This window comes from Coptis chinensis, chromosome 8, assembly GCF_015680905.1.
Source record: "Coptis chinensis isolate HL-2020 chromosome 8, ASM1568090v1, whole genome shotgun sequence".
NCBI classification, from domain to species: Eukaryota; Viridiplantae; Streptophyta; class Magnoliopsida; order Ranunculales; family Ranunculaceae; genus Coptis; species Coptis chinensis.
In genome coordinates this window covers 92,874,336-92,900,576 of record NC_141463.1, presented here as the reverse complement: position 1 = coordinate 92,900,576, position 26,241 = coordinate 92,874,336, and the positions used below count along the sequence as shown (strand labels likewise).

The 26,241-nt window shown below is 36.3% G+C and overlaps 4 protein-coding genes, 1 non-coding gene and 2 pseudogenes across 8 annotated transcripts; 3 read left to right on the top strand and 4 right to left on the bottom strand.

The window, feature by feature from the left end:
- Window positions 1-4,091: 4,091 nt before the first annotated feature.
- Window positions 4,092-8,757, bottom strand: LOC147484470 (ABC transporter F family member 5-like; annotated as a pseudogene). The gene is made up of 10 exons (XR_015205553.1): window positions 8,615-8,757; window positions 8,309-8,486; window positions 7,577-7,918; window positions 6,375-6,514; window positions 6,075-6,252; window positions 5,589-5,746; window positions 5,192-5,297; window positions 4,945-5,073; window positions 4,583-4,687; window positions 4,092-4,308 (listed from the first exon to the last, which is right to left on the bottom strand). The product of XR_015205553.1 is annotated as an ABC transporter F family member 5-like (transcript).
- A 1,436-nt stretch (window positions 8,758-10,193) lies between these two features.
- On the bottom strand, window positions 10,194-11,333 carry LOC147484469 (pentatricopeptide repeat-containing protein At1g71490 pseudogene; annotated as a pseudogene).
- An 855-nt stretch (window positions 11,334-12,188) lies between these two features.
- TRNAA-CGC (transfer RNA alanine (anticodon CGC)) lies at window positions 12,189-12,261 on the bottom strand. The gene has a single exon. It is a non-coding gene; the product is annotated as a tRNA-Ala (tRNA).
- Window positions 12,262-13,135: 874 nt separating this feature from the next.
- Window positions 13,136-15,380, top strand: LOC147484467 (L10-interacting MYB domain-containing protein-like). 2 transcript variants are annotated; one of them, XM_086581268.1, is made up of 5 exons: window positions 13,136-13,271; window positions 13,547-13,863; window positions 13,942-14,125; window positions 14,244-14,587; window positions 14,673-15,380. In XM_086581268.1, exons 2-5 carry the CDS (start codon window positions 13,549-13,551, stop codon window positions 15,267-15,269), a joined length of 1,440 nt encoding a protein of 479 aa, XP_086437394.1. In that variant the 5' UTR covers window positions 13,136-13,271; window positions 13,547-13,548; the 3' UTR covers window positions 15,270-15,380. The 2 variants fall into 2 exon arrangements, with proteins under 2 accessions (XP_086437394.1, XP_086437393.1); XM_086581267.1 differs by having other exon boundaries at window positions 14,241-14,587.
- A 414-nt stretch (window positions 15,381-15,794) lies between these two features.
- On the top strand, window positions 15,795-16,800 carry LOC147484466 (uncharacterized). Its single transcript, XM_086579753.1, has 3 exons — window positions 15,795-16,274; window positions 16,358-16,583; window positions 16,661-16,800. The coding sequence occupies exons 1-3, from the start codon at window positions 15,795-15,797 to the stop codon at window positions 16,798-16,800; spliced, it is 846 nt and encodes a 281-aa protein (XP_086435879.1).
- Window positions 16,801-18,060: 1,260 nt separating this feature from the next.
- Window positions 18,061-21,777, top strand: LOC147484465 (calcium-dependent protein kinase 34-like). Of its 2 annotated transcripts, XM_086581265.1 has the most exons (8): window positions 18,061-19,020; window positions 19,247-19,390; window positions 19,523-19,675; window positions 19,935-20,050; window positions 20,460-20,627; window positions 20,733-20,860; window positions 21,016-21,115; window positions 21,324-21,777. In XM_086581265.1, exons 1-8 carry the CDS (start codon window positions 18,321-18,323, stop codon window positions 21,429-21,431), a joined length of 1,617 nt encoding a protein of 538 aa, XP_086437391.1. In that variant the 5' UTR covers window positions 18,061-18,320; the 3' UTR covers window positions 21,432-21,777. The 2 variants fall into 2 exon arrangements, with proteins under 2 accessions (XP_086437391.1, XP_086437392.1); XM_086581266.1 differs by having other exon boundaries at window positions 18,106-19,020; window positions 19,247-19,675.
- A 452-nt stretch (window positions 21,778-22,229) lies between these two features.
- LOC147484464 (uncharacterized) lies at window positions 22,230-25,346 on the bottom strand. Its single transcript, XM_086577202.1, has 3 exons — window positions 25,042-25,346; window positions 24,011-24,080; window positions 22,230-23,072 (listed from the first exon to the last, which is right to left on the bottom strand). The coding sequence occupies exons 1-3, from the start codon at window positions 25,202-25,204 to the stop codon at window positions 22,574-22,576; spliced, it is 732 nt and encodes a 243-aa protein (XP_086433328.1). The 5' UTR covers window positions 25,205-25,346; the 3' UTR covers window positions 22,230-22,573.
- Window positions 25,347-26,241: the final 895 nt, after the last annotated feature.

Genomic DNA, 26,241 nt, shown 5'->3' with positions numbered 1-26,241 from the left:
GCAATAAACTAAACTCAAAAAGTAATTAACTAGAAATCGGAAACTGGATGCAATTGCATTAAACTAACGTCAGATAATAACTAACGGGAAATTAGAAATTGGATGCAAATCCTTGAAAAATATTTAACGGAAAATAAAAAACGGTATGTAAATACATCAAACAAACCTCAGGTAATAATATGGAAAACCGAAAACTAGATGCAAATACATTGAACTAAACTCAAAAAATAATTAACATAAAATCAAAAACCGAATGCAATTGCATTGAACTAACCTCATGGAATAATTGGTGGGAAATCGGAAACTAAATACAAATGCATTGAAATAATCTCAAAGAATAATTAACGGGAAATCAAAAACTGGATATAATTGCATCGAACTAACCTCAAAGCATAAATAATTAGAAACTAGATGCAGATGTATTGAATTAACCTTAAAGAGTTATTAACGGGAAATCGAAAACTGGATCCAAATGCAATGAACTAATTTCAAAGACTAATTAACGAAACATTAAAAAATTGATGAAACTGCACTGAACTAACCTAAATGAATAATTAACGGAAAATTATAAATTTGATGTAACTGTATTGAACTAACCTAAAAAAATAATTAACGGGAAATCAGAAATTTTATGCAAATGCATTGAACTAATCTCAGAGAACAATTAATATAAAATCAAAAATTGGATGCAACTGCATTGAACTAACCTCAAGGAATAATTAATGGAAAACCAAAAACTTGATGCAACTGCATTAAACTAAAATCAGAGATTAACTAATGGGAAATAAAAAATTGGATGCAAATGCATTGAAATAACCTCAAAAAATAGTTAAATGGAAATCGGAAGTCGGATGTAACTGCATCGCACTGACCTCAAAACATAAATGTCCGTTTTTTAGCCTTCTCATATGAGTAATTACGAGTAATTAGGAACCCAAAATAAAAGTGAGTTTATAAAAACAGACTCTTACATGTATGCAAATTGTATAGAAATTGTAAACTATCGAACTAATCTACAAAAACAATTAATGGGAAATCAGAAACTGAATGCATATGTATTGAACTAACCTCAAAGAGTAATTAACGGGAGATTGGAACCTGGATTCAAATGCAATGAACTAATCTCAAATACTAATTAACGAAACATCGAAAACTAGATGCAACTGTACTGAATTAACATTAATGAATAACTTACGGGAAATCATAAAGTGGATGCAATTGCACTGAACTAACCTCAAATAATAATTAACGGGAAATCGGAAACTTGATGCACCTACATTGAACTAACCTCAAAGAATAATTAATGAGAAATTGGACACTGGATGCAACGTACTACATTAAACTAACCTCAAAGAATAATTAATAGAAAATCAGAAACTTGATACAAATGCATTGAACTAACAACCCTAAAACATATTTGTATTATATGTATGGGGAATAAATGTCTCGACAAATAAAGTTTTGCATTTTAAGTAGTGTTTATCATAATTCTTTTATTGTGATTGGGAATGCCTTGCTATTCAAGTAGTTTCACTATTATTTTCATTGCATTGGGCATTCTCACAAAACTTCAATCAAACTTCTATTGTTAAACTTAACAATAAAAAGAAGTCGATGAGTTTTATCAAAGTTTAATGCTTCTTTTTTATAGAGAGTAGTGCAAGAAATTTAAATGAGTAATTAATATAATTTTCATATCTCATAGCTATGCATAATTGCTAATATTTTTTAGAATAATTTAATATAACGACACCCGTTCATAAGACACGTTCATGTGATAAATTTTTTCAAGTGGGAGTAGTGTATTCTTTGAGGATATGGAAACAATCAATCTATTTTAGTGACTTGTACACATTAGTACGTAAACCGAGCAGTGATGATTTATCGCTAAATCACCATAAATCTAATAAAACTATTATACAAGCTAGATCGAGTTTAAGATAATTCTATTTGAAAATTACGGATTAATATCCTAAACCACATAGTGAAGAGGCTATCTCAATTTGATCCCTTAGTTTCCAAGTACTTGTGCACCATAATCGTTGCTCATTAACGTATTTCGGTTTATTTTCAATAAAAATATATTCTGATTCGAAAATTTGCCGCTAAATCACCATAAATCTAAGAAAAATATTATACAAGCTAGATCGAGTTTAAGATAATTCTATTTGAAAATTATGGATTAATATCCTAAACCACAAAGTAAAGAAGCTATCTCAAAGTGAATGCTCATCAACCCCTAGCCCGAAGGCTCTCGCGGATGCACCATTTTGAGTAGACCTAACCGTCTTCACCCTTGTCACTAGCCTGAAACTCTCTTGGCCCAAAGACCCATCACATAATTACACAAGAAAGAAATCTCAACCAACACTTGGTGGGATTCGAACTTGCAACCTCTCCTATTAGAAGAGGGATACACAACCAATTGAGCTAAAAGCTCCCATGAGGAGAGGGATACACAACTGTTATATTCTTTAGTTATAGTGTTCTTAATCAATCTCAGACAAGGTATCTTTGAATGGCCGGTAAAAGGAAGAAAAGGCTGTTGGTACATATGCCTACTGCCATCTTTTTTCTTGTTTTGTCTCACCAAGATCCTTTCCATCACATTCATGGACAACTAAGAAGGTCAAAGTTTGTTTTTTTCCTTTAATTAAAACAAGCACCTATTTGTGGTTAAATAGTTACACATTAAATATGCCATCTCCTTCTTTCGTCATTTAAATTTAAATTGAGCAATGGATGAATGACACTTGCGGTTAGGATCTTGTTTAGAAAAGAGTATCAGATTTTGTTGCAAATCAATGTTTAATTAAGTGTTTGCAAATCCATGTTTCAATATGTGGTTTTATGGCGTACTCTCTTGTAGAATGGCTTATATCTTTTCAATTGTCCTGTCCAGTATCATGCAACATATCAGTGCTCTAGGAAAAAGAAGAAGACTGTAATACAATAGATTCAGCTTCTTACCAGAAACACAAAAGTAAAATAAATTCAGCTAAAAGCCTAAAACCACTTAATTAAACAAGGTTGTGCCAAATGGCTACTTTAGAACTATCCCCGGCCTAGTCCCCTACTAATAGTCTTACAGCTGCATATGCTTAAACGCTCAAATGTCATTAACTTGCTGTCCCTATATTAAAATACTTCATACTAAAGTCCCAATATTAATATACAAAGGAGCTTAGTTAGAGTATAACATACAAAGCGATCATTTACTTGATCATAGACAACATAAACAAGTGACCTATTGGTTTGTAGAGTTTGACAATAATTTTAATAACTTCAAGTTTAAACTTAGGGGCCTAGACAAATGAATACTTCGAAGTTTTAATGATCATGCTGTAGGGACGATGTATTATACTAAGAATAGACAACATAAACAAGTGACCTATTGGTTTGTAGAGTTTGACAATAATTTTAATAACTTCAAGTTTAAACTTAGGGGCCTAGACAAATGAATACTTCGAAGTTTTAATGATCATGCTGAAGGGACGATGTGTTATACTAAGATAAATGTGGATTGTTGCTTTCTCTGTCTTAAAAGTTAGAACTGGTGGCTCTTCGAGCTGCTAGTAGCAAGTGCTTGAACATATGGCCATGGTTCGAATTCGAGATTTGATCCTTTCATATGCGCATAATATTAAGAAAACTCTAACTCGGTCACTCCCTTTCCGCTTAGATCTAATCCTGCATCTATGTCGGATATTTGAACGATATCTACTGTTAGGTGTATACTTCGACTGCTTTTTTTTAGTTGCAACATGCGCAACACTTTGATGCCTAGAGTTCTGATTTCAGCTCATTCAGTGCTCATAGTGCCTTTGAATGTGCTCGAGCAGAACACCCCTAAATTTCTTCTACAAAATGCTCCACAAGCTCCTAATTTCCTGGTCCCATGTGGGAACCTTGGTTTGAGCCACATCAATTAATGCTCAGCATCGGCTCAAACACACCCAAGCATCGGAGGAAGTAACGCCACACTGAATTACTTCGATCAATCTCAACTTTACATATCATTTCAGTATTTCTTTCAATGGCTACAACATTGCAGAACTGGAAAAATAGTTTGTAGAATCGTACATGAGATATCAGTTACTCTACTCGAACTTTAACTTGAAAACATTATTTCATAGGTTTATGTACTTGCACATTGTTAAGAATGAGCATCTTCACCTTTTATTTACATTTTGTATGAGGAATTTGCAACAATCAGTTCCAACGTTTCACATTCTTCAACCCTTTCGACTTTTGCTTCGCGTTCTGAAAAGCCATCCTCTTTTGTTTCTTCTGGGCTTCTTTTTCTGCCTGTTGGGGAAAAAGAGGAAACAGAAATCAGAATTCCCTACTATAAAATTTTAAAAACCTTATCATAATTATGCCCTACGAGATTTTCTCAAAGAACAGGTTGTATACATGTGCTTAATAATAGCTAATATATCCCAAGTACACACCATGCAGGTCCAATAACAAATAATGGACGAGGCAACACGTAGCGGATTCTTTAAGCTAAAACCTACTTGATTAACAATCAAACATTCTTCGGAACACTTCTCAAGGTACATAACTTGGCAGTGCATACCTTTGACATTTTAGACTTAGCTTTCACCTTCGGGGCCTTCTCCTCTAGCTCTGCCTCACGTTGGAGGTCCTTCTCTCTAGCATCAAGGTTCTTTTCCAGATAGTACTGCAAAGTTAAAATCAGGGGTTAACAATGGATGAGCTATGAACCTATTTTATAAGCATCCACATGTATACCTAAGAATGATACTGGAGGCTCCACAACTGTTATCCACCATTGCATTACAGCCGTTACTTAAGGTGTTGTATGAGAATGCACAGTTAAGCAACTTCATATTATATTGCTATTTGTTTGCGATATGTTATACTACTAATGTACTGGTATCGTTAGCTATATGTAAATAGTGTGTAAATGGGACATACATTGTAATCGCCTGCATAATCTTGTAAGTTGTTATCCTTGACCTCCACCACTCTATTAACTATTTGTTTTATGAAGTATTGATCATGGGAAACAGTAATGACAGTGCCTTCGTACTCTGATATTGCCTCCTGTTAAAACATAAGAGAATATTCTCAGAGCAATTTCAAGATTAAAAAATTCATGAGTTTTGAAGAGAACAATATAAAGTTGTAATACACTGCGGAGGAAGGAAATGGCCAGAAGTACCTCAAGCATTTCTTTTGAAGGAATGTCCAAATGGTTGGTTGGTTGGTTCGTCCAAGACTAATAAAGTTGATGGTTTCACCATAAACTTGCAAAATGTGAGTCTTGCCTACCTCATACGAAAACAAACATAAGGTATAAGTTTTTCGAACAGTTTAATTGACAAATATATTAATGCAGAGAAAATAATGAATCAGAAATCCTCCGTCACAACAATGAGTGGGACATCGAAGTACGCATTCTAAGAACCCATGAAAAGTATATCTGCTTTTTTGTTGTAGTTCCAACCACAATTAGGAGCAAAAGATTCTAAACACTTTTATGATGTGTAAAGATAAAACGTAAAGAGCACATAACTAAGTAATATATTTACATAAACTAGAAGTCTCATTCAAGTTACCTTCTCGCCACCACTCAAAAGGGAGACCTTCCTATCAAGCATGTCTGCCTTGAAATTGCACCGACCAAGGAGTCCTTTAATATCATCAAGTCTCCAGTCCTCTGCGACTTCTTCTACTGTCTCAAGTACAGTTTTATCTAAATCAAGGGCCTCCGCCTAAAACATAACCAGATTAATCTCATTAATAATGAGTTTACATGCAGAACCCCAGTGGCAAATTCTTCTTATGGATGAAGACAGCTTTATCAAATAAAGAATAGAAACAGATAGACCAGGGCAACTTATAGGCAACATCATTTTTTTAGCACATTTCTTCACCAAAAACAATGGGCACCAACCTAAGAATTGAAGCAGGACTTCTTATTATTCAGGGCCAACAGAACCCCAGATACCTAAGCACATGATACTATCGATGACGTACTACACAGCTAAGACAAACAGGGCAACCTCAGCAAATGTAAGAACACCTCAAGTAGTAACAATCCTGGTTCTGTTCAAAATAGTTCGGGAGAACATTGTGCTCCCCAATCAACACTTCACCTCCTCTAGGCTTCTCTAAACCCATAATCAGTTTAAGTAAAGTACTTTTTCCACATCCATTTGGGCCAATGATAGCGATTTTCTCTCCTCTCTGAATTGTAAGACTTGCATTGTTAAACAGCACCTAGCAACCAAAAGAAAGTGAATTAGTGATAATGACTAATGACTAAAAGAAGGTATGACGCTCAAACAGAATTTGATATTAATTTATCATATCTAGCATGTGTTGCAAGATGCACAACCCACCTTGTCCCCAAAGCCAAATTCTAGATTTTTCATCTGAACTACAAATTTTCCACTTCTTCCAGCTCAGGAAATCTGCTCTTTAATTGTTTCCGTTGAAACGGCTTCTCTATTTGCTCCTCTTCTTGAAGCTTTTCCAGCTTCTGTTATCACAAAAAATAAAATAAAATTAAGTGTTGGTTTCAATCCACAGAAGTATGAAACATCTCATCTTCACACTAAAAATTGTATGGCATGTCAAGGATATTTAATAATTCTATCTTTTCACTATGAAAAAATTCCAATGATTGTGATGTAACAAAAAAATAAAGTAACATGCAACTTATCTACTTGAGTATAGAATAATAGAAGTATACACCAACTCAATGGAGACGGAAGAAATAAAGGAAAGACCCATTTCATTTGTTTGTAAAATCAGGTTCTCATTTGAATGGTGGGGTTCATAATTTCCACAATGAGAATCCCATGTTATAATGGAATAAGTATGTTATAGTGTTATACCGCATCAGCCTCTACACAATGAATCCCTAGTTATAGTATACTACATTGCTTCCTTCCAACACTTGAGGTTGTCTTGTCAATGCATGAAAAACGGGATCACCTTCTAAATAAATAGTACATGAAAGATGTTTTGTTTTTTCATTTTAGAATTCAATGTAACTTGATGCCATTTCAATAAAGAGAGTAAAATTTATACTAAAACAGTGACAATAAGATATAGCTGCAAAAGAAAATGGTCAAAATACATAGTATCTAAGTAATCTAACAGATGTTTTCAAATTTCCCTTCAGAACTAATACAAAACTTCTGAGTTACATTGACACGAACACATGTGTCTGTATTCTACACAGATACGAAGTGTCTGACACACGGTGAATAATCAAAAACTGAGATATATCACATACAATATGTGTCTGTATTGAATCCGACACGGACACGTGGATACCTGTCCGACACTAATTGTTCTTAAAATATGGTGTGTCCATGTAACTTAGCAAAACTTAAAGCAGTTCCAAAATAGTTTCAGATATCGTTTGATAATACATGCAATATATTGCTACAGGAAAGATATAGAGGCTCTATGACCTTACCAATTGAAGCTAATAAGGATTCCAGTTTTGGTGAGCAATGATACGCTTGTGGTATGACTTGAAGTTTAGATTACTCAAATAAATTAAAGAACCTTACACCACATCTAACCATACCTTCTCTGCAGTAGATGCACGACCAGCGTTTGCTCCAGTGCTCAACCGGCTAATTATGTCTCGTGTCTGATCAATTTGCCTCTGCTGCTTTTCCCATGCAATGTATTGTGATTCAAACCATGCTGCTTTTGAAGCAATATACTGAGAATAATTACCAGCATATGTTCTGGATACGCCCATATCTGTCTCTACAATTTTATTACACAGTTGATCGAGGAAAGCCCTGTCTTGAGATATGATGACCATTGGAACATCTTGCTTATTCAGATAAGCCTCAAGCCACTCAATCGTGTCAAGATCTAGATGATTAGTAGGTTCATCAAGAAGTAGCAAGTCTGGATCCTGAAAATGACAGTACACAATTGTATTTAATTATAGTAAAGCTTTGAGAACTAAATTTGGTGCTACTTATTTACAATGTGCATTTACTCAGATGCACCAGCCCAACTATAAGATGGTAGATCATTTATGTGAGTGTGTATGCAAACTAGACCAATTCAGCCATACGATATAAGCATAAACTCGTCCCTCATTTGATATCCTTATTCCTCCTACAGTACAGTACTACTTGTTTACAATGTGCATGTGCTCAAATGCAGCAGTCTAACTAAGATATTATCATCCATGAGCTGAGTGTATGAAAACTAGACCAATTCAACAATAAGCTTTGAGCATGATAAGCTCATTTAATTTCCAAAATCAAACAACAAAGGGACACACACAAAAGTATACCTGAAGCAGTATTTTCCCTAGCGACATCCTCATCTGCCATCCACTGCTAAACAAGGCCACTAACCGATCAGAATCTTCAGGAGAGAACCCAAGCTCAGGCATCATTTTATTAATCTTAACTTCCACCATATCCAAATTAACAGATTGAGCTCTCCTCTGTAACAAATCCATCTCATTCCTAAGACATAAATGGTTACAGCTTTTGGAAATAAACCTACTGGTCCAAGTATCTAGTCTATAGATAGAACATTGAAATAAATGCTTCATTTTAAGAGAAATTAGGAAGAATATAACACATCAACAAACACTCTACAGAGTCCAGATCCAGTGTACTTATCAGTTATGACTTTATGAGCGACAATCCAAGCATCATCTTCTTTTTCATTCTGCTTTTTCTTAATTAATAACCGCATGATTAAGGCAGTAGTAACTTTTTGGTAAATCACCATGTTGGAGGTATCTTGTTTAGTTTGAAAAATATGCATGTCCATAACAGGCGCATACATAAACCCCATAAAATGACAGTGTGAGAGTTCAACACATAAGTGTCACACAGAATGACCCAAAGATACCTGATACACAATCGTGCTTTAGTGTGCCCACATGCATTCTTAAAAGGTGGGAAACAAAACAGTGTCTAAATTAGAGAAATTTAAAAAATGGAGTAACCCTGCTACAAGTTTCATGGTGTCTAGCTGTCTAGTAAAGGTAATGGAATTCTGCTCATTCGTGATATTCCTGTTAGTGGAGTTCTTCAGCAGACTACAAACTATCATGATTATAACTTATTGAAAAGCTACCACCATCATGGAGAAAAGCTGCGAGCATGTAGTGGCGGAACGGCACATTGGCGAAATTACTTACAGGTGTGATCACAAGATCTGCAAAGCTAAACCTCTACTCCATCCCAAAAGTGGGGGTTCTGGTTGTATCTTTCACTCATTAAATTAACTATTCTAGTCAATTAAGAGATAAAGGCCACTCTAATTCCCCCTCAATAATTAACTATGAGTGGGATGGAGTAGAGGTACCCTAAGAACAGTTAGCTTTATCATACAGTATCAAATTTGCTTAAGATTTCTCAAATCTACATTGCGCATACAATTTGTTACGTTCTGAAGTAAAATTCTAGTTCTGCAAAGGTTACCTTGATCATTTCCAACAAAATATCACGTTGGGTATTCCCCTGTACCAAATTCCCGTACGGATTAAAGAACAATGATGTGTCACCAAGTAACCAACCACTGTATTTATATAGCAGCCTCTGAAGCTATGCACCCATCATTAGCATCAGATACAAACAGTCGACCTTTATACTAGCGCAAGCCCACCATTTGATGACAATCTTCCCCCAAAAAGAGCTCTGTACTTTCCTTTTCAAGGATAACCACGATCCAACCGTATTCATACTCCAACTTTCCTCGACTTGATCTTCCAAAAGACATCATTCTTATTGAAACTTCCAATGATCACCAAGATGTGCTATCATTTGCCGATATGTGAACCAGGCAACAACGACCTTTAAAAAGCCAGTGTTATGGGGCTCTTGCAAGTTACACCTCTCCACTTCCATGCAGCAGAGGTCATCAAACTTTGGTAAAACTGCCACAGATAATGCACCCAAAATTCTCTACACCTCAATCATAAGATTGGCTCATTTGTATTCAAAGTCAGAAGTAATTGTCGAAACCCATATTCTTAAATGGCAACGGAAGCCTCTTTTTATAAGGCCACCAAACACGTCAAAGAGTCTAACAGGTAGATGCTTGATTCCGACGTCACATGCAAACACGATGCAAAGTCTTTCTCATACCATCATTCCTAATCATCTTCCTAAAGTCGGCTAGGTTGCTGTCTACAATTTAGCAATCAGGAGATGGTGTATTCAATCTTCTGGTCTCACCTCCAACATCTTAGTAGCCCAATCCATGATGGTTGTGTTCCCATAGATTCTAGATGCACTCACAAGAGTTGCTAACATAGCATGACTCGGTCGGTATGGCATCTCTGTGATAATTTGCACTGCCTTTCTTAGCAAACCAGCATTCCCAAAGAGATCAACCATACAAGAAAAGTGCTCTATCCGAGGGTTTATCCTATATACATTGATCATCTTCGCAAACATCATTTGGCCCTCATCCACAAGACCTGAATGGCTACAAGCTGAGAGGACAGCAACCATGGTTATATGGTCAGCTTCGATCCCAGACATGTTCATCTCATCAAAAAGTTTTAATGCCCAATGCCCTCGACCTTGCATTCCATATCCAGCAATCAAAGAAGTGTATGTAACTTTGTCCTTCACGCTCATTGAGTCAAATATTCTTTGAGCTTCCAACATCTTCCCAGATTTTGAGTACAAGTCTAATAGAGAATTCCATAGTAACAGGTGATCCTTCAACTCTATCTTTTTCATAATGTAACAATGGATCTCTTTACCATGTAAAACGTTCATTCTTCGCCCACAGAATGGAAGGATGCTTGCAATTGTCACGTAATTTGGTTTAATCCCAGTCAATAGCATCTCTCTAAAAATGAACAAGGCCTCATCATACAGATCCAAATAAATACAACCTGCAATAATGGAGTTCCAAGTAACCAGGCTCTTATTTTCACTTGATCGGAACAGTAAATATGCAAGTCTAAGGTCATTGCACCTTGAATACATTGTGATCAATGCATTTTTAACAATATCAAATCCATCAAAACATCTATGAACAGCATAACCGTGAAGCTCTCTCCCCATTGTAATAAAACCAGTTTCAGAGCAAGCACCCAGACCAATCACTATTGTAACAGAATCCAAATTAACTCCACGATACCTCATATGAGAAATCAATTCAAGTGCCCCTCTGTAATTAGCCTCATTTAAACACCCTGCAGCGATAGTATTCCAAGTGACGGTATTCACCTTGCTATTCAATATCTGCATCGTCTCAAACAACTCAAACGCATGATCCCATATTCCCTTTGACACATAACCGGAAATCATAGCATTCCAAGTAACAACATCCTTAACTGACATTCTATCAAATATACTACGGCATAAAATTCAGCTCACCGCATTTCACATACATAGTAACCAATGCATTTTGCACAAACAAATCCCATTCAATATAACTACCTTCAATACACTTATGTACTTCTTTTCCAAAACCCAAATCCAATTCATAACCACAAGCTTTAAAAACAGACGGGTAAGTAAACTTATCCGGTTTCACACCCAATCCAACCATTTGTTTATAAACCAAAATAGCTTCTCTATAAAACCCACACTTGACATACCCAGAAATCAACACATTCCATTTCAAACTAGTCCCATCTCTTGAATTACTCAAAGTAATGAAATGAGCATCAGTTAAATAACCGAAACTCGAGTAAAATGTAACTAGCTTTGGAACTAAAAGTGGGTGTTGCTCAAAACCCAAAGTTATAGCATGAGCATGAAGGTGTTTACCTAGTGAACCTGATTCAAGTGTATTATTATTATTATTATTATTGCAACATAAAAAAAGTGAAGAAATAGAATGTAGTATAGTTAATGAATATGATGAAGTAGTAGTAAAAGAAATAGTCTTTCGTAGTAATGAATATGTTTTGAATGATTTGAGTAAGTTACCTTGGTTTGAGAACACTTTGAGAGATGAAAAAATGGAATGGATTTGAGAATTTGAGTTTGGTTTTTTATTAAATGTTGTGGGAATGTATTTTTGGAGTTGGGATAAATTATTTTCAACAAATGTTGTCCATGTATTATTCATTCATTATTTCTAGTGTCTTCAAACAAAGAAAAAAACAAACTTCAAATTTGAGGATAGTGAATAAACCCTATAGCTTAAACCCTCCTTAAAAATATTTGAAAAAAATGTATATGTGAGAATGGAGGTGCGGGGAATCGAACCCCGTGCCTCTCGCATGCGAAGCGAGCGCTCTACCATATGAGCTACACCCCCTTACGTTAGAATCTTACAAACTAGTTTACTTATAGAATGAGAATAAAAAGGATGTAGTAGAAACATGACACTAGGGGTGGAACTTGGGCGGGTTGAGTTATAGCCCAACCCAACCCAAGTTTCAAATGTTTAAACCCAAATTCTAGTCGGTGTTTAAATTTTCAGGCGAAATCCTAGCCCAAACAATTTGGATTTGGTCGAGTTGGTCAAATTTATCGGGGTTTTTTTTTTGGAATTATGAGATAAAAAACTCCAAAGTCCAAAATATCACCGAGATATCGCCGATATATATCGTTTTTTTTGTACACCGGAGTGGAAATATCCGATATATCTCAACCGAATATTGAATATGTTTTTTCCAATATATTTCGCAATTTCTCATATAACGATATATATATATATATATCAACCGATATATCCGATATAAATTGTTGACTTTGATTAAATATTGTTGATTTTTACCGATATAATTGACGATATTTCCGATATAATCGATAATATTTCTGATATATCTTGGTTTTTGAGTACATCAAGATATTCACCGAATTCAATATTTTGGTCCTTGAAAAACACTAAAATTGAAATCTTATAATGAAATCAAAGAAATTTAATTGTTTGAAAGAGAAACTGACCTTGTTAAGTACATTATTCTCTCTAAAATAGAGATTCTCAACCTTATTTTTTACAAAAATAGAATAATTGAAAGATATACATATATATACATATGGACTCGGGTTTTTAGGTTTTTTGATATTCTAACTCGAACCTAATCCAAAATCGAGTTGGGTTTTGATTTTACAAAACCAAGCCCAGACTACGGATCTAATATATTAGCCCAGGACCAACAAAAATCGAGTTTTAATCCATCGGACTTGGGTAACCCGACCCAAATTCCACCCCTACATGACACGTATGAAATAACCCAGGATACAGTCTTCGTGATTAGGATAAGGATATAAGGAAGGAAAAACAGCGTTTCTGTTATCCTCTATTGAGCTATCCATCTTCAGGTACTACTTCTCTATGTGTTTTATATCTCTCTCTCCTTTTATGTATATGTAGTTCTAGAAAAGCTGAAATCATGTTTTGTTATTTGAATAGAGGCATTGAAATGAGTATATGCATGATTTATTTATGATTAGGTTCACTGCAGTTATATAGAACAAAAATCTATCAAATAAAATGCCGAAATTCCGGAATTTTGATTAAAATGCCAAAACCCTGCGATATTTTAGAGGTTTTAGTATATGCACTAATAAAGTTATAATGCTTTTTCATTTGGAAGAAATGAGCAAAGATAAGAGGACATTGTGGACGCCACCAATGGATAGATTGTTCATCAAGCTTATGGTGGAACGAGTGCGTGATGGACAATTCCTTGATGGTCAATTTAGCAAACATGCTTGGAAACATATGGTGGACAACTTCAAAGTGGAGTTTGGGCCTAGTTATGATATAGAGGTTCTGAAGAATCATTATAGAGCATTGAAGAAGAATCACATTGCTATAAAGACTATATTGAGCGAGGGTGGATTTGGTTGGGACAAGGAAAGAGAAATGATTAAGGTAGATGATGATAATGTTTGGGATGATTATATTAAGGTAATGGTTTTACCTTTTAAGAGTTTATTAGTTTTTGAAAACCATGATTAGGAACAAACTTACTTTTACTATACACAGGCACACCCGGAATTCCAAATGTGGAGAACTAAGTCTATGGTTGGTTATGATGATTTGTGCACAATACTTTGTGATCGTGTGAAAGGAGACAAGTATTTGAAGAACGAAAAATCTAGCGCGAGGAATGGGGAAAACCTGAATGGCGAAGGGTCCAAACGTCTAAATCTTGTTGGTGAAGGTCTAGGTGTGTATGGAACTCTCTGACTATGTAGTGTGTATTAAACTCTTTGATTTTGAAGGCTCCGCTAGTTTTGTGATGGTTTAGTACTTATTAATTAAGTTGCATTCATTTTAATCAGAAGGATTGGACAAAGAGATGCAAAATGTCGAGAACCTTAGTTGCAAGAGGACGGTCTGGACACTACCAATGGATCGATATTTCGTAAAGCTTTTGATGGATCAAGTGAATGATGGACAGTACCTTGATGGTCAATTCAGCAAAAACGCTTGGAAGAACATGACTGATCACTTCAAAGCAAAATTTGGGTCTAATTACAATATAGATGTTCTAAAGAATCATTATAGAGCACTTAAGAAGAATTATAGTTCTATAAGGATTCTATTGGGAGAGAATGGATTTACTTGGGATAAAGATAGAGAAATGGTTAAAGCAGATGATGATCACGTGTGGGATGATCATATCAAGGTTATTTCTTTTCCTTACTTCGTTACAGCTTATGAATTTTGATGGATTGTAATTGGAAACGAACACATTTTTAAATTATATGCAGGCACATCCAGAGTTCCAAATGTGGAGGACTAAGTCTATGCCTGGCTATGATGATTTAAGCATAATATTTGGTGATGGAGGTGCTACTGGGAGATTTAGCCATGCACCTGAAGACAAAAATCTAAAAAATGGAAAACCTGGCAAGAAGAATGGGGAAAACTTAAATGGAGAAGGGTCCCAAAGTTCAATTCTTGGTGGTGACGATGTTGCTGATGACAGCCGAGAACCGAAAAATTTGGATAGTGAATTTGAAGTTTTCAACCAACCCAAAAGGAGTAAATCAACAACGCCATCAAGCTCTCGGAAAAGCAAAAAACCGCGAAGAAGCACCGGAGAGGGTATGGTAGATGCAATTCAAGGCATGGCATCTGCAATTACTCTAATGGCAAGCAGCAAAAAGAGGGAGAGTCATGATCCAAGTACTAGTCCTACACACGAAGGAAAGCTGGTTTCTGCCTTAGAAGCGGTGCCTGATATTGATGACAGTACTTTTATGCAAGCTTTGGATCTCCTTGAGGATGAGAAGAAAGCAAAGATTTTCTTGGAGTTGGGGACAAACAGGCGAAGGGGATGGTTGATGTATAAGCTTCAAAACTAATCACTTGAAAATTGAAAATAGTTCTTTAGGAGTTATTTTCTTGATCTTTAATGTCGTTGTAGAAAAATGTACATTTTGCTGAACATGAATGAGAATTTACACATTTTAAAATTGCTCTCTTTTGAATTTGTGCCTTTATGTGATCTGTTTTTTGGGTTTGTCCCAGAAGTTCTATTTTGTTAAAGCATGTCTTGGACATGCAATCTTTGCGAGCTACCATGGCTCATTAGAAAACAAAGATAGTTTGGATGCAATGTTTCCCTCTAATCTGTTTATTTGGTTGCAAAGTTTGCATGTTAGTTGTGATTTACGTAATTGAGTTTTATTGATAGAATTAATTTTGAGCTATAATTGAGTAGTGTTTATATTATAGGTTACACCTTTTAAGTAGAATGAGATACTTAGTCAAAACTTCTGTAGAACGTTTTCTTATTGGTATGCTGTATTTCATTTTGCAATTGTACGTTGTCTTACCGTCCCAATTGTATTTGCACTCGTTAAATGTTTGTAGATCAGAGGTTAATCATGTCAGACTCAGATGCAGAGGATACGATAATAGCAGTCGCAAGTGCTACTGTAGCTTTAGCAGCTTGTTATTATGAGTCCTACATAAGTAAAACTCCTTGCTGGAATTCAACCCTTAGTGGCGCAGAGTATGTGCGGAAAGTGCTCAATGGACATGGTTGGCGTTGCCAGAAAAAATTTCGCATGGGAAAACATGCCTTTTTGCGATTGTGTCATATTTTACAAACAAAAGGTTTACTTAGCCACTCAAATGGAATAAGGGTTGAGGAACAAGTAGCAATGTTTATGCTTGCAGTTGGTCATAACAAACGAAACCGTTTACTTCAAAAACGTTTTCAACATTCTGGAGAAACTATCAGTCGTCACTTCAACAATGTTTTGAATGCGATTATGGGACTATCTGAAGATTTTCTTCAGCCGGCTAGGTCTACAACTTCTCCTGAAATACTTCAAGATCATAGATTTCTTCCATATTTCAAGGTATATTATTTGTCATTGATTATTAATTATTCTGAACTATTTCGTTTATTCAAGACAGCTCATATATAATGTATCATAAACAGGACTGTGTAGGAGCAATTGATGGAACGCATATCCCAGCATTTATCTGTTCAAATGAGAAAGTTCCATTTACAAATAGGAAAGGAGAGGTTACCCAAAATGTTATGGTGGCTTGCGCATTTGACTTGCAGTTTCAATATGTTCTTGCCGGTTGGGAAGGTTCTTCTACAGATTCACATGTATTAGATTCAGCGCTAACTAGGGCCAATAAATTGCATGTGCCCGAAGGTACCTTGCACTTTTTACATCTTTGTTTGTTCTTATGGGTTTTCTTCTGCTACTAGCTGATATCTTCTATAATGTAGGTAAGTATTATCTTGTCGATGGCAAGTATGGTAATGAACCAGGTTTCATTGCTCCATATTGTGACACTCGCTATCACTTAAAAGAATACGATGCCATGGGTCCTAAGAACTGCAAAGAACTTTTCAATCTTCGACATTAGGTCATTGAGGAATGTTGTTGAGCGATGCTATTGGGATCTTGAAAAGCGTTTTCCTATTTTGACAGTGGCACCTCCATATCCTTCGAAACTCAAGTGAAGCTAGTTATTGCATGTTGCATACTACATAATCACATACGAAGAGAGAAAACTAATGATGTGTTTTTTGAAATGGCTGGTTGTGAAGAACAAGATCGATTTGAAATTGATACTGAAAATATGATCCGAGGTCCTGAAGATCTTCATGGAACAACAGAGCAAGAGGTGGCATCACAGCTTAGAAGGTCAATTGCAGATGCAATGTGGAGTGATTATCAAAAGCTATGAAGTATGATTTGTTAACTTTATATTTTATTTTAGACAATGCAAGAATGTAATTCTATTTCTTGTTTCTCCTTTTGAAATGTATTTGAAGTAGAAAACAAAACAAACAGATTCTTTGTAACAGGTTAAGTATCACGGTATCACCCAAAGACACAGATAAGCTAGACCTGCGACACAGAAACAACTTCTAGGATGTGAATGGTAGACTTTGACATCAATCTGTGTGAGCGTATGGTCAAACAGAATTAGAATTGTTAATGTTCATTCGTAAGATTAACAATACTCTTTATAAGTACGTGCAGCCCCAGAAAAAAAAAATTATGTTTTTGGCAGTGAAAGGAATTGTAAAATGTTCAGTTTGGTATTCAACATTGCCTGCATGTTTTACTTTAATCTACAGTATTGTATATCACTACAATTGGATTCTCAGTAAATCCATTCTTAACTGTAATGTACATATATCACAACACTCAATCAAAATTAGGTAGCTGTGTCAGCTCAAGGTTGCAACATTGGCAGTAACAAATCTCTTGTCAACATTGGGTGTGTTACTTGAAGGTCTGGGACCCCCTCCCTCGGCATTGTTGTGTTGCTACCTCTTCATCTATCGCATATCACACCCGTCTGACACTAAAATGTCGACTAGAAATTGTCATTGTATTATGTGTGTAATATCAAACATACTCGCACACGTTCTCGTCTTATTATATCTTCACCATTCTATGTATGTATTATTGCCTTGCTTGAGAATTTAGACCAATGCTGATTCAATACTTCAATTATCATGAAAGTACATAGTACGTATGGTCAAAAAACCATCAGTTCGTTGTGAAAAACAGGTAGGTCCAACCAAAACAAATCAATCTAATCACCCAAAGCCGTCCATGTTTCATGGTCGACTAGCCGTTAATATCACACACATCCATCTCTACTAGAAAAACCAAAAAGAAACCGTTGCTTCCCACCATTTCCTCTCAACCTCACTATCTCTACATCCTTCCCTACGCCCAAAGACTGTTTCAACAACTCTATCTTCTCTCCTGTCAACATTCCAACCTGTATACTGCCATTTTCCAACCTCCTTTCCTTCTTTAGTCTTTCATTTTTCGCTCTTTCCTTCAGACAACCTTTTGCTTGTGTCTCAAAACCCCATCGACTTGACCTCTTGGCCCTCTCAATACTTTTTGCCCCTTTCTACCATGGGTAATTGCTGCTCCCATGGGGGTGCCCCCGCCGGAGCTTCTAACGATATAATGTCTGATCAGTTTCCTGTCAAAACTGATGCCAATCCTGGGAATCCAAATCCTCAAAATGCCACCCCAAATAAGCACCCGGCAGGCAATGTAGTTCTATCTGCATCGCCTGTCAAGCCGTCCAAGGCTGCACCCCTTGGACCTGTTCTAGGACGGCCTATGGAAGACGTCCGTGGGAGTTATACAATAGGGAAAGAGCTCGGTCGAGGACAATTCGGTGTTACTCATTTATGTACACATAAGGTTACTGGGGAACAATATGCATGCAAGACGATAGCGAAAAGAAAGCTTGTTAACAAGGAGGATATTGAAGATGTAAGGAGAGAAGTTCAGATAATGCACCATTTGACAGGACAGCCCAATATTGTTGAATTGAAAGGCGCGTACGAGGATAAGCAATCTGTTCATTTGGTTATGGAGCTTTGCGCTGGTGGAGAGTTATTCGATAGGATTATTACCAAGGGTCATTATACTGAACGCGCCGCTGCTTCTTTGCTGAGGACAATTGTTCAAATTGTTCATACATGTCATTCAATGGGCGTCGTCCATAGGGATCTTAAACCAGAAAACTTCCTTTTGTTGAACAAGGATGAAAATTCCCCTCTCAAGGCTACAGATTTTGGCCTCTCTGTGTTCTTCAAGCAAGGTTAGAACTGTGTGTTAGTTTTGATTCTTATTTTCTGCCAACTTGAAGCATCTTGCATTCTATTTTAGTTTCGTGCCTAGTTGATTTTTCTGTATGTACTACCTCAATCCGCATTGTTTTCAGTGATCCTCACATCCTTTTCTAGCTTTTTAGTTGTATTACGAAAATTGTCTCTTCACCCTATTTAAGCTCGGCCGATTCAATAACTATCTAATCCTTCCAACAGGTGAAGTATTCAGAGATATTGTTGGAAGTGCCTATTACATTGCACCTGAAGTCTTGAAGAGAAAATATGGACCAGAAGTCGATATCTGGAGTATTGGAGTCATGTTGTATATTCTTCTATGTGGAGTTCCTCCTTTCTGGGCTGGTACTTTATCTTCTTTTCTCTCTCTCTTTTTTACGTTCTTTTCATTTACCTTGTTGTGTGTTTATGAGGAGAATTATGATGTCTTACCTAATCAAAAAAGCAAAAAAAATATAAATATACATATATTGACAGAATCGGAGACTGGAATTTTCAATGCTATTTTGCGTGGGCATATCGATTTTACTAGTGATCCATGGCCATCGATATCGAATGGAGCTAAAGATCTGGTCAGAAAGATGCTCAATTCAGACCCAAAGCAGAGGCTAACAGCATTCCAGGTTCTTGGTAAGTATGATACGGGTTAGCTCACTAGCTTAGATTTGGATATCTTAGATATAGCCAAAGACGTTTTATCTCGCCTGTTTGATGATTACTTACCAATATACTATACGAACTCTAAAATACAGACATTGTCTTAAGCATGTTTCTTAGTTTGTAGTGGGATCATCAATTTTTATTTGTTTTTATCTCTCAGATGAAAGTTTCTATTAGTTTTCACTGTTCTAATATAATATTGCAATAATGTATATTGTTTGATCTTCAGATCATCCCTGGATCAAAGAAGATGGAGAGGCACCTGATACACCTCTTGATAATGCTGTCTTGAGTAGGCTCAAACAGTTTAGAGCTATGAATAAGTTCAAGAAAGTTGCTCTTCGGGTAAACACTCGCCCTGACTTCTTCCTTCTCAAGTGTTATAATGTGAAATTGTGAATGGATATCTTCAATTGTCAATAGTTTGCTGAATCTCAATCGCATGATAATATTTATAAATATATAAAGGTCTGACTTATGGCGAAGTAGACATGATGCAACAGTTAAAATACATAAATTAGACAGTTGCGGCAAGTAATTATAGTTCAGAGATTTATCAAACAAACACTATCACAATAAGAGAAACATAGCTAAGATCAAAAGTATTCTTTTAACACTCAGTTAGGGGTAACACTATTCATTATTTACCTTAGAACAACTGTTAGAAATCATCTATCCCCAGTAATTTAACACTCCAAATGACTTGGCACAGGATCCTAGCTGAAAATTTCCCTTTTTCTTTTATTGATGCTAGGTGATAGCAGGTTGTCTATCAGAAGAAGAAATCATTGGACTCAAGGAAATGTTCAGGAACATGGATTCTGACAATAGTGGGACCATAACGCTTGAAGAACTGAAGCAAGGACTGTCCAAGCAAGGAACAAAGCTTTCCGAATATGAAGTTAAACAGTTAATGGAAGCTGTAAGTCCAATAAGATAGTGAGAAATATCGATAGTTGAGAAGTTCGAAGGAAAGCTTTTAGATTTTTCTTTATTTTGTAATCATGAAAATCTATCTTCAAAACAGGCTGATGCAGATGGCAATGGCACCATAGACTATGATGAGTTCATCACAGCGACAATGCATATGAACAGAACTGATAGAGAAGAGCATCTCTATACTGCATTCCAATACTTTGATAAAGATAATAGCGGGTACGTAGTATTAGAACATTTATTTGAGTCCAATCAAAAAATCAATAAAAATGAAAACACTAATTCGCTAGAAAATTATGTTGTAACTTCAAATTCAATGTAGATGATTTTCCTTCGTAGTTTAGATTTTCCTCACTGGTTCTCCTCCCTCTCAGGTACATTACAACAGAAGAACTGGAGCAAGCTTTGAGGGAGTTTGGCATGCATGACGGAAGAGACATAAAGGAAATCCTATCAGAAGTTGACGCTGATAATGTAAGCAACAGGAAGAATTAACCATCAGAGTTTTCCTTCTGCATTATTGCATATCAACAGGGAAATATGTACTGTTAATCTGTTAATGTATTTTTGCTTCATCTATTCATGATCACTCATGTTTTTGTCGTACCTTTATATTGGGAGCACTTCATAAATCCAATATCAAATGTTATCATTATTATTCTGACACACACATGTTTTACAGGATGGAAGGATAAACTACGAAGAGTTTGTGGCTATGATGAGAAAAGGTAATCCTGAAGCTGCTTCTAACCCGAAAAAGCGACGTGAAGTGTCTATATCAATCCCATAAGCACACATAGACTGGGAACACTTAAAGGTCGAGAGGCATGTGGTGTAAGGAGACGTGTTCCCCATCAATTGAGGAGCATATATACCTGAAAGTACTCCATTCATCTTAAGTTGTCATGGAAAGAGGATCAGGGGAGGATCATGTTGGGTGTATTCCTCTGTGGACGAGATCTATTGTAACAAGTATTTCATCTTAATGATAGGACAAATTAGTATTTGTGTGTTTTTTTTTCTCTTTTTGGGAAGTTCTCTCCACTTCTCTACTAAGCAGACAAACATATTTGTACTTGTGTGATTAAACCTGATTAGATATTGTATAGATGGCATTGCATATTTGAGCGTATGAATATCTATGGTTCTTATGCTACATCTAAATTGTGATGACTTGCATTGGCATAAAGGTCACAGTACACTTAACTCCAGAGTGTCGTCCAAGCAGATTCAGCTCCATGAGCATAATAAACTGGGATTCAAACAAGTTTGTCTCTGGAATCAACACTCAAACCTGAAAACTGAGACCAAGGAATACATTTAGCACACTACTCTGTCAACCCAAAAAACCTTCTCCGGCGGCCGATTGCCCGTATAACCTTTCTTAGCAACTCAGGTTCACTTGTTACTAAGACAAATGAACTGAAAAATGTAACATTTGCAGAAATTGCAATATTACGAAAATCATGGGGAATGTAGTTGTACTTCTTGCAATTGCTCGATTCAGATACAGCAACTCTCCCAGATTCAAATTTATTAGGTCAGATAAGAATATGAATAAACAAATACACGTACTTGATCATCAATAGACAAACATAAAGTTTTCCATCTCCTTGCAAGGAATATATTATTCAACAACCATAACAGTAAGAAGAAACCAAGCTGCTCAACAAAAATCAATATTTTCTGTATTGCAGGGCTAAGGGAAAACAATGCCTTAATAAACTCAGAGGAGTTCTTTCACTGCAACTACAACAGCCAAATGGAACTAACTTATATTCTTAAGCATCAAAGACGGTATCCATTGAACATATTCTAAAGATGAAACTTAGATGGAATAGTCTGGGATCATCAATATGCAGGGCCCACGCTTCATAACACTTGCAAGTTTCACCAACGACTTTAGCATGAACTCCTTCAAGTCTCAGTTACTTAATATACTTGTAGATTTTCACCCATTGATCCAGACACATTACTTGCAGAGCCATCGCTAATTGTCGCTCCAGAAGGGATCCCTTGACCATAGCCTTCAGAAGTAAAGTTAGCTGTGTTTTCAAAAGTTCCCGTGTTTGAATAGTCAGAACCTTCATTGCTATACCCAGGAGCACTCGTTCGTCGTCCTTGCGCTTGTCCTCTTCTGATGTTCCCTTGAGATTGATTCTTTGGCAACTGCAAGTCACTCTCACCATGAGCAAAATGACACTTATCACCAAATGGACAACCCTCGGCAGTGTTAAATCGGTTGCAAAGCTTTGTCTTAAAACCACTAATAGTGGCACTTGGATCCCCAATTGATGCCACTGGTTTCCTCCGGGACGTAATAGATGGAGCGGCTGAAAGTGAAACAATGGGGGCTAGACCCAAAGAACTCAGACCCCCTGGAATATAGTGCAGGAAGTGGCAAGATTCTCCATATGGGCAACCTGAGGTGCTGCAAAGGAGTTTAAGAGAAGAGTTACAACCATTCATGTAGAGCAATTCATCGAAAGGGAAACAGGAAAGATGGCCTACGAACATCAGAACAAGGCATTTGATCTGCTACAAGCCTACAGCTAAAAAATATCAAGAGAACAAAACCAAACCAAGCAGCAGATGACTGTCTAGAGGTCCATTCCAAACTGTTTTTCATTACTTTTCATGTTCAAGGAACATAACAGATAGTTACGCTTATCTTATTGGATGAGTTTTCAGTCAGAATGAAATTTATGCTATTCTCCTGCCACTCAGAACCCACACTTACTGACAACCATAAGGTATTATCTATTTCCAGTACAAATTGAAAACTCTTGGTGACTACTTCATTTAAAAATTAACAAAAGTATAATTTTCAATGGATAAAGAAGAAAAGATACACTTGCAAAAGCACATATAGCTCAAAACTACATGGGGAAATTTCTTTTCAAAGAGTGTTCCAGTTGGACCTAATATGATTTCAAGGTAATCAGGTTTAATCACTTTACGTTTGCAAAGACTATCCTCATCAGTCATCACTTATGCAAGTGCAGGACCCTAGCCATATTGGTTGATGTTTCAATGTTTGTGAGGTATAAAGAGAGGGGTCATCCTCATCACATCAATTTTTTATTCAGTTCCTCCCCTTGAAGGTGTACCTGAGGCCTTTGACGCAGCAAATTTTCACTTCCAAGTCATCATAAGCGGATGTGAGAGTGAAACTGCTGTCTCGAAAGCAAAGCCAGACCTGAAAGACAAAAACACTGGTCTGGTTCAAGAATTTTCAAGTTTGGTGGGTTTTTTTTTCCTTTTAGGCCATTCACTAATGAGGGATACCCTATATAGCAGTGTCGGTTTCAAAGCCTCCTAGATGAAAAGCAGATGTTTTAAGGTATCAGTAAAGATGAAAGAGCGAACCTGAAAAATTTCATGCAGGGTTTTGGTTTGCCTCCAGAAGAGAGGCTGTGGGGTAAACTATCTCGACCATCTGCAATACAAATATATAAGCTTTAGGAGGGAAAGAGATTGATGCCCATTCAGTCATTCACCCAGGCAATAAAATCGGTAGCCTCCACTTTTTCCTTAATAATTTTATCAATCCTACCATGTTGTCATTAGTTTCGCATTCATTTCCAGAATGACTACAAACTTCTGCACAGTATAAACAAAGATGGCGAGATAGAAAACCAAATATGCAAATTTCAAATTATCGTGATTCAAGATTCAACAAACCATAATACACCTATGTCATAGATAACTGGTCAATGTTTACCAAACAACGCTGTGGAAATATACTTCTATAACATCTACAAGACGTACATGCCCAAGTCCTCCAACAGAGTTACAGGAAGAAGTGGGGGTACCAACGCCTCTCCTCGGGCAATGCTAGTGAAATCTACCTTCCAGAGGTGTGAAATTAGTTAAAACATGGTAATTACTGAACTCATTTTTCACTTTATCAGTGTAAGGTCCAACAGCATTCTACAAGAATCATAGACAGTTATCCATTTCTCTATGCTTGTTTATATCATTACCATTGACTACTGGCAGTACTTAATATGACGAATCAAAATAACGGGTTTGTCTAAGTAGACAGGAAAAAACAATTTCCATAAACCATAAATTATTCACAGTGAAGTAACAAACTACAAAGGACGGGGTATTAATAAAAACAAATCAATTTTACATACTAGTAATTATTATATCAATGTTACTAAATGATCTTTCAAGTAAACAAATCATAACTGTCCATCAAGACATGTAATTACAGCATTTAAATACCATGGGACAAAAAATATCAGCAAATGTCATGTTAAAATACCACAATTTTAAGCACAACACAAAAAGCTACAATCTTTTAGGCTAATTAAAACATACCCAATCATCAAATGCACAAAAAGAACACAACCCAAACACCAATTGAAGAAAGGGGTGAAATTTGTAATTACCAGCTGAAACATGACGATATCTGCAATTGGAACCAAAGGGACAACCCTCAACAGACTTGAAACGTTTGCATTCGGGAACCACACCACTTCCACTACCAAATTGATTTGGGTTTGACCACGACCCACCGTTTTCAGAACGGAATCTTTTCCTTTGTGGCTCCATTTTTTTCTTTAAGGGTTTTGGGTGGGGGACAAAATTAGGGTTTGGAAATTAGAGATGTAGATTTTACTTTTTTTCAAGGGTCTGCTTGTTAGTTGTTCTGTTTGTTTCCTTCCTTCTTTAGAGTTTTGTTTTTGGTCCTTCTAAATAATGGGTATTTGGGGTTTGGTCTTCCTAAATCACGTGTGTTGCATTGCACCATAAATCCATAATAAGAGAAAGATAGCCATGGCCATTTTGTTATCTTTCATAAAAACGAATTTCACTTCTTGGACTAGTATTAGTGTCATTGTTGCAAGTTTAGCTCTCTTCCTGTGTCTATTATACTATTAGAGCATTCCAAATGCAAGCCACTATTATTCACCTTCACGTAGGTTGTATTTATCTTCTTTTCCACCATTTTGGTGAAAAACAAGGTGAGACTGTCCAGTGCAAAAGTGAAAAATAATCTCGGACGGGATGTTGGATTATTTCTAAATGTAAAAATTGCAAAAAACGCGCCAGACTGAAACATCCCGTCTGAAATTTAAAAAAAAACGAAAAAAAATCGAAAATACTCGAGACGGAATCCAACATCTCGTCCGAAAAAAAACCAATTTTTTTAAAAAAAAACACACGAGACAAAATCCAATATCCCGTCCGAAGTTCACAACTCAGTCACTATTGAAAGTTTCACCATTGTTTTGACTTGGGAAAATAGTTACATTCATATTTCACATTTGCATTGGGCAAAAGTTTTGAACTATTTGGAGGTGAATATTTTCACATTCCCACCATATCCACTTACATTGGGAATGCTCTTATTATTCAGACATTCTTTCCTCGCAAGTGAAGTGGCGAGTAAAACATATTATATTATTTATGTACGAAGACTGGTTAGTGTTATGTAAGACCATTTGAATGCATGTCCTTATCTCCACACTTTATACGAAATTCTCATAGCAGTTAATTGAGTCTTGCTTTTCTGGGGGTATGTACGTCTAATTTACAAAGAACTGGGTGAGCATGAACTTGGTTTAGTGGTTCTGTGAGTGTGGGGG

Excerpts from the sequence above, each read along its gene's own strand:
- LOC147484467 (XM_086581267.1), top strand. The coding sequence starts at position 13,549 with ATGAGCAAAGATAAGAGGACATTGTGGACGCCACCAATGGATAGATTG. Across the intron at positions 13,864-13,941 it reads TTTGGGATGATTATATTAAG|GCACACCCGGAATTCCAAAT; the intron begins GTAATGGTTTTA and ends TACTATACACAG. Across the intron at positions 14,588-14,672 it reads TGTGGGATGATCATATCAAG|GCACATCCAGAGTTCCAAAT; the intron begins GTTATTTCTTTT and ends AATTATATGCAG.
- LOC147484466 (XM_086579753.1), top strand. The coding sequence starts at position 15,795 with ATGTCAGACTCAGATGCAGAGGATACGATAATAGCAGTCGCAAGTGCT. Across the intron at positions 16,275-16,357 it reads GATTTCTTCCATATTTCAAG|GACTGTGTAGGAGCAATTGA; the intron begins GTATATTATTTG and ends TATCATAAACAG. Across the intron at positions 16,584-16,660 it reads TAAATTGCATGTGCCCGAAG|GTAAGTATTATCTTGTCGAT; the intron begins GTACCTTGCACT and ends TCTATAATGTAG.
- LOC147484465 (XM_086581266.1), top strand. The coding sequence starts at position 18,321 with ATGGGTAATTGCTGCTCCCATGGGGGTGCCCCCGCCGGAGCTTCTAAC. Across the intron at positions 20,628-20,732 it reads TTAAACAGTTAATGGAAGCT|GCTGATGCAGATGGCAATGG; the intron begins GTAAGTCCAATA and ends TCTTCAAAACAG. Across the intron at positions 21,116-21,323 it reads CAGAAGTTGACGCTGATAAT|GATGGAAGGATAAACTACGA; the intron begins GTAAGCAACAGG and ends CATGTTTTACAG.
- LOC147484464 (XM_086577202.1), bottom strand. The coding sequence starts at position 25,204 with ATGGAGCCACAAAGGAAAAGATTCCGTTCTGAAAACGGTGGGTCGTGG. Across the intron at positions 24,081-25,041 it reads ATATCGTCATGTTTCAGCTG|ATGGTCGAGATAGTTTACCC; the intron begins GTAATTACAAAT and ends TTTGTATTGCAG. Across the intron at positions 23,073-24,010 it reads CCCTGCATGAAATTTTTCAG|CACCTCAGGTTGCCCATATG; the intron begins GTTCGCTCTTTC and ends ACTCCTTTGCAG.